The following is a 7147-nucleotide window of genomic DNA, read 5'->3' on the forward strand; positions in this document are numbered from 1 at the left end:
GAAACAGATTTGTCCAGGAGTTTTATCTTTTTTGTGGTTGTGGAGAGGAGGAGGTAACAGAGAAGAGATGAGATGGTGACCAAATCACTTTAAATTGAAGATTTAAGTGTACTAAATCAGTCATAAAACAGCCTGCTATACTCTTGAAAAGGTTTGAGATGCTATCTTTGTATATACTAATATTTATTATAACCTTATATAGAAACATTTGAAAAATGTTCTGCTGAATATTAATCAATGTAGAAAGCCAACATGTTGCAAGAGAAAGAGGCAGAGAGCAGGATTATAGCCTCAGCTCTGCTACCAGCTGACCTTGGGCTAGGTTCTAGTCTTGGTTCTGTTATTAGGTGTGTGACCTTGGCTTGGTCACCTGACTTCCCTGGGCCTGTTCCCCCATTTGTAAAACAGTGTGTCCTTGGGCCAGGCACTTCCCATCTCTGGGCCTCAATTTCCTCATCTCTAAAATGGAGAGGATTACACCAGATGGCCTTGACAACCCTTCTGCTTCTTGATTCGCAGGACTCTGTTCTTTTTTTGACAGTTTCCCATGCCCTAAAGTATAGCTGAGAGGCCATCAAAAATTGAAAGAGTACAGAGTGGGGGCAGGGGGATTGGTTCTAGTTTGTTCTCTCCTCACAGCTAGTGTTGAATTTACCTATTTAACCTGGATAGTTAACCAGATGTAGGAACAAGTTTCCCTTGGATTCCTTTTTGGTTTGGGTTTTTGTTGTTTTTTGCACTAGAAAGTGTTCTGGATCTGAAGTCCAAAGGGCTCGGGGTTGTATGATCTTGAACAAGTCCCTTCGCTGCAGCTCAGCTTCCACAGACCTAACTCTAAATCTGCCCGGTGCACACTGTTTATGTTTTTGAGCCCTTTGCTATTTAACTGTTAGGTGGTGAGAGTGTAGGGTTGGATCCTTGTGCCCTCATCAAGGATCATTCATTCCAACTAAAGAGATAAGATATCTGTGTCAGAGTAAACATCCAGCTGTGGATGATAAGAGCCTGAATGATGAGTACAGACAAATGTTGTGAAAGTTCAAAAAAGATAAGAGATCCCTGGCTTGAGATGGGTTAGGAAAGGCTTTGCTGGAGGGGGAGATTTGAGTTGGCCCTTGAAAGAGAATTCTGGGTGATAAATAAGAAAAATTAAGAACCACCAAATCTGATCCTTGGACACATTCATGATACTCTGGTGAAAAAATACAGATATCCTACATACCTCGTAGCAAAGTCGTGCTTTCAAATATGACTTGGTGTGAGGAAACCTGGATTTTTGTTCGAGCCCTGGCATTATTGATGTGAGGCCTAAGTAGAGACACAGAACATGGGAAATTAGGACCATTAGGCCTGGGTTCTAGTCTTGGTTCTACTATTAGGTGTGTGACCTTGGCTTGGTCACCTGACTTCCCTGGGCCTGTTTCCTCACTTGTAAAACAAGCATTGGACTAGAGCTTGACTTCCAAGGTGTCCCCCCTCCCCCTCCCCTCAGTTCTAAGACTGTGTTGTGTTCTTTGTGCCTCATTTTCTGTCTGCAAAATGATGCATGCTAAGATTGACACCCCTAAAGAACCCTCAAGAAGTGTGAAACATGGATTTGGGAGCATTCTGGGCAGGGTGAATAGCAGGGGGATCGGAGTGGAGAGGTAATGATACTAACCTGAGTGGACCTTGTAAGATTAGGATAGAGCTACTTACTCTGTGAAACTTCCTGAACCCCAAGCAGACAAACTGTCTGAATCAGAATATTAGACCCCTGATCTAGCCCAATCCCCTCTTGTATCAAGGCAGTGATCAAGGCATCTGGGACCAGAGTGTGAGCTTACAGCCCAGTCCCCTTCACTGCCCCACACTCTTGTTTGTGTTTTCCTTTGTGCTGGGGGTGGGTACCACATAGGAGTAGGCATTGACCACAGTGATCTATATACCTTCCCTGAAAATACATATTCCTTTTCTCTTGGCTCCCGTCCTTATCCCATAGTAGGAGCCTTGATTTCTCTCATTGATTTGCCAAGACAGAGTTAGTCTGAGGTTAGTGGCGCTTCCATTCCCAAACCCCAGACTCAGATTACAACTGCCCCCTCCCACCTCCTTCCTCTCTCTCTTCTTTCTCTCTCTCTCTCTCTCTCTCTCTCTCTCTCTCTCTCTCTCTCTCTCGATGGGCCTCTTCCCTTCCCCCTAGGACTCCCCTCCTAACCACACTTGTCTCCCCCTCTCTCAGTCTGCTCAACAGTTCCCCAGACTGGTGGCTGCACCTCCCTCTCACCGCCCCACCCCCACTCTCTTTTCACTGCCCTGGCCAGCCCCTGGGAGCCACTGAGGGCTGTTTGGGAACAAGCCTGAGGAGGCTGGGGAGGGGCTGGGAACCACATGGACTGATTCATTCAGAAGCAGGAGATGCCCTGCGTCCTGTCCTGCCTTCTTAGCCCTGTCTCAGAAACACTGACCTACAGCCTCTCCCCAATGGATCTTAAAACGCTAAGACATTCAACCCCAGGAAGATCCAGCATCTAATACAATCACTGGCTTCAGGTAGATCCAGGGAACAGGGAGGATATTGTGAATCCGGTGAATTTAGGCAAAGAAGATAAGTCCACTTACTAGAGGAGAGGTATAAACAGCCACTGGGAAAGGACTGTCTGGAGCACAGGGGAGGAGAGAAACCAGAGAAGAACTTGCTGTTCAGGACAAGGAAGCAAGCCAAGGGCCCCAGAGTGTGGATGCCTGCAGGGAGAGTGGAACCAGGGGGCTGGAGGTGCTAGGGGCTGGTGCAGGGGGAAGGCCCGGGCTATGATCCTCATGCGGGCCCTGCTGCTGATCCTGACCCTGTTTTCAGGGCTAGCTGATGGAGCCAGCCTCAAGCCTGAACCAATGAGCCACCTAGGTGTTTGCCCCAACCAGCTCAACCCCAACTTGTGGGTGGATGCCCAGAGCACCTGTGAGAGAGAATGCCATGTGGATCAGGTGAGAACTGGGGGGCTGAGGTGGGGGAGATTATTTGAAGAGCATCTGGGGTCCTTCCCACACTACCTGGGGTATGCTTTAAGCAAGCGTTCCTCCTAAGCCTGGTGTTGAATTACTAAAGAGGAATCACTTCCCTCTCTGTTGCCTCAATTTACCTCTTTCTACAATGGACAGCATAGTCCATCCAGATCATCTCAATACCAAGTCACTATAGAACTCTCTAGCCAGAACCCTAAAACGTGATTTTTATTCGAGATTCCACAGCCATCTATCCCAAATAGGCCCCTACCACCCAGCTACCACCACCAAGAAAAAGGCCATCCAAAGGCAATTAAAAAAAACAACTCCAAAGTCTTTGAAAATTCCAAAATTAAGGAGCTAGGGAAGTAGAGAGAATATTGTTTTTTTTCCCCTACAAGTTCATGAAGATGTCACTTGCAATCTTTTCTTTCTGTTGCATCCCTAGATGGATTTTTGTGTGGCATCTGTCTCTGTCTAGGGTTCTAACCCTGGAACCCATGAAATTGTTTTGTTAATTGTTTGGTAACTTTTTCAATGTACTTGGTTCCCGTTGCAATCCTATATGTATTTTATTTTATGAATTTAAAAAACATTCTAAGAAGGGGTCCCTTGGCTTCACCAGACTGCCAAAGTACTAGACTCAAAAAAGGTTAAGAACCCCTTGGTCTAGTCTGTTCTCCAGCACTCCTAGATTAATAAAGGATGGTCTTCCACTTTCTCAGGAGGAGACCCCTCTACCCTACCTCCAGTCCTCCGTTAGTATGGTGTCCTTGTATTTCCCAACTCTGAAGAGCTTGGAAGGTCTTCCCAGTGTCTGACTTGACTCTTTCCTGCTGCTGTTTGAGCCCATTCCCTTTTGTCCCAGACTCAGAGTGTACAGTGGCAGATTCCTTCCTGCTGTCTTTACACTAATCCTTGTTCATGTCCCTGAGTATTGTAGTTAACCCTACTGCACCTTGGCCTTCTCTAAACTAAAGCAACCTGGCTTCTAGAACCACAAGTCATATTCCCCACCCCTTCTGATGGCGAGGATCTGGACCCCTTAAAGGAAAGGCTCTTGAACTTTCCCACAAATTTCAGGAACCCAGTTGTGAACGCCAGGGACTAGGTTCCCGAAATTTGTGGAAAAGTTCAAGGGCCTTCCCTTTTAGAGGTGCAGATCCCCCCCATCACTTCCACCATTAGTCTCTGAATAGCATGCCAAACTGGACACAGATCCCTGTGACAAGAGCCTTCTACCAACCCTGAAGCCAGGACAGCCTTAATTGCCTTGTGGTCCCATGTCCTAGATCCTAATTTATACACCATGCCAGAACTAAGGGAGAGCAGAGTTCACCAAAAAAAAAACAACATAGAGCATAACATGGGAGGGAGGAGGAGTGGAAGGCAATGAAAGGTTCAAAAAATATATATGACTTTTATAAATACGCATTTTTAATGCCAAAAAATGTCCACTCTCTTCTCTGTGCTACAGAGATTTATTTTGTGGTGAATCAAGTTGGCTGTGTTTAAAATGAAGGCTCAAAGATAGAGGTGGGGGAAAGGAAGAAAGTGGGGATAGGCCTACAGGGATCCAACCTTCCCTAGGATTTCTCAAGTGGCTATGTGGCTTTAAAGAAAGGGGGAGAGGGGTTATATTGCTTATGTACTTTGTCTTGGAGGTCACTAAGTCACAATCTGTAGCTGTTCTGTCTTGTCTTTCCTTATTCTCTTCCAATTTGCCCAGGCTTCCTGATTTTCTGGGGTTTATTAACATTTTGATCCTACTTCCTAAGTCATAAGACATCACTCCATTAATTCTGTATTACTAAGTAACTAACTTCCTGTGTTCAAGTCCCTTTGGAAAATAGTAACCAGCTTCCAGCCTAGGGGCATGTAGTCTGTGGACCCAGTAGGTAATACTTCACATCACATCCAAAGTGCTTTCCCATCTCATTTGATCCTCCAGCAGTCCATGAGGTGGGTACAGTTGGGGTTACTATACTTCTTTTACAGAAAAGGAAACTGAGGCTGAAGAGGAATGAAAAGGATTTTCCCATAATTCTATAGCTCATTAGTGGTGGAGCCAAGGGTTAAGACATAAATTAGTTTGCATTGAATGAGCCCCAAATTAGTCCCAGCAGGAGTCAAGCCCTATTCCCTGACCTTGGCTAAACCACTTCCTCTTTCCAGGCCTCAATTTCCTCTTCTATAAGATGAGGAGGTGGGGCTAGATGGTCTCTAGGGACCCTCTTGCTCTGATGTTCTATGATTCTCTCCCCAGCATCCCAACAGGGAAACAGACCCAGGGAAAGGCAGTGATTCTCCCAAGAGCACAGCACCCTTGCACAAAAGATGACAATATCTTCTGCAGACACATAGGGCATGTTTACTAAGCGTGCAGAGAGAAAAGGGACGTCTATAGTAGGATGGTGGCCTTGGTTTTTGAGTGACAAGACACGACACGGAGCAAAGGGTAGATGGGAAGTGGGAGGGTGGGGAAGGAGGCCTAAGGCTGTCATCTGGCCCTCACTCTCCTCTCCCCTCCTTCCCAGGACTGCAATGGTTTTGAAAAGTGCTGCACCAATGTGTGTGGGCTTCGGAGCTGTGTGGCAGCTCGATTTGCCGATGGTAGCTCGGCTGCCCCGGCTCCAGCTGCCTCCTGTGAAAGCTTCATCTGCCCCCAGCAGGGCTCTGACTGTGATATCTGGGATGGCCAGCCTGTGTGCAAGTGCCGGGACCGCTGTGAGAAGGAGCCCAACTTCACCTGTGCCTCCGACGGCCTCACTTACTACAACCGCTGCTACATGGATGCTGAGGCTTGCCTTCGAGGCCTCCGGCTCAGTGTGGTCCCCTGCAAGTATGTGTTCAGCTGGCCCCACACCAGTCCTGGGCCTCCTGAGACCACTGCACCCCCCACGCCTGGGGCAGCCCCTGACATACCTATCCCACCAGCTCTCTACAGTAACCCCTTCCACCAGTCAGTCTACGTGGGGGGCACAGCCAGCTTCCACTGTGATGTGAGTGGCCGCCCACCCCCTGATATCACCTGGGAGAAGCAGAGCGATCAGCGGGAGAACTTCATCATGAGGCCTGATCAGATGTATGGCAACGTGGTGGTCACCAACATTGGTCAGCTGGTGGTCTATAATGCACGGCCTGAAGATGCTGGGCTCTATACCTGCACTGCCCGCAATGCTGCCGGCCTCCTCCGAGCTGACTTCCCCCTCTCTGTCATACAGCGGGAGCCCCCCGGAGGGGAGCTCCTAGTGCCCAGTCCACCACCCCCTGCTCCAGTGGAGTGTCTGAAGGAACCAGATCGTCAGGCCTGCCAGGGCACCAGCAGCCAAGTACGGTGGCACTTTGATGCCAAAAGGGGTGGGTGTACCATCTTCCAAGACAATGGCTGTGACACAGGCAATGGCAACCGATTTGAGACTTATGAGGCATGCCAACAGGCCTGTGCTCGGGGCCCTGGTGATGCCTGCGTCTTGCCTGCTGTGCAAGGCCCTTGCCGAAGCTGGGAGGCTCGCTGGGCCTACAGCCCACTACTTAAACAGTGCCATTCATTTGTGTATGGGGGCTGTGAAGGCAATGCCAACAACTTTGAAAGCCGGGAGAGCTGTGAGGATGCATGCCCTTTCCCTCGGACGCTGCCCTGCAAGGCCTGCAGACTCAAAAGCAAGATGGCCCTGAGTCTGTGCCGCAGTGACTTTGCCATCGTGGGGCGACTGACAGAAGTGATCGAGGAGCCTGATGCTGGCATCGCCCGGTTTGCCCTGGAGGGTGTGCTCAAAGATGATAAGATGGGCCTCAAGTTCTTTGACACCAAGTATCTGGAGGTGACGCTGACAGGCATAGACTGGGATTGCCCCTGCCCCAACATGACGGCGGGAGATGGACCACTGGTCATCATGGGCGAGGTGCACGAGGGGGTGGCCGTGCTCCACCCCAGCAGCTATGTCAGGGCTGCCAGTGATAAGCGGGTAAAGAAAATCTTAGAATTGATCGAGAAGAAGGCCTGTGAGCTGCTCAACCGTTTTCAGGACTGAGCCTGGGTGTGCCTGTGGGCACAGGCATGATACACCCTTGAAGGGGCGAGTTCTGCCCAGTCCCCAGACCCTCCTAGAGCCCCACTCAGCCTGTGCTCATCAGAGTAGGTGAATAAAAGGTGTCTCTCTCG

General features: G+C 49.0%; 1 protein-coding gene across 1 annotated transcript; it reads left to right on the forward strand.

Annotated features, from left to right (window-relative positions):
- Positions 1-254: 254 nt before the first annotated feature.
- WFIKKN1 (WAP, follistatin/kazal, immunoglobulin, kunitz and netrin domain containing 1) lies at positions 255-7147 on the forward strand. Its single transcript, XM_069108035.1, has 2 exons — positions 255-2964; positions 5520-7147. The coding sequence occupies exons 1-2, from the start codon at positions 2791-2793 to the stop codon at positions 7014-7016; spliced, it is 1671 nt and encodes a 556-aa protein (XP_068964136.1). The 5' UTR covers positions 255-2790; the 3' UTR covers positions 7017-7147.

This window comes from Petaurus breviceps, unplaced genomic scaffold (assembly GCF_028583685.1).
Source record: "Petaurus breviceps papuanus isolate PSGF00001 unplaced genomic scaffold, PetGlider_PUasm1.0 138, whole genome shotgun sequence".
NCBI classification, from domain to species: Eukaryota; Metazoa; Chordata; class Mammalia; order Diprotodontia; family Petauridae; genus Petaurus; species Petaurus breviceps.

What these genes read in the sequence shown, in the direction of transcription:
- WFIKKN1 (XM_069108035.1), top strand. Translation starts at nt 2,791, where the DNA reads ATGATCCTCATGCGGGCCCTGCTGCTGATCCTGACCCTGTTTTCAGGG. An exon ending in GAGAATGCCATGTGGATCAG is followed by an intron (nt 2,965 to 5,519) that starts GTGAGAACTGGG and finishes CCTCCTTCCCAG; the next exon opens with GACTGCAATGGTTTTGAAAA.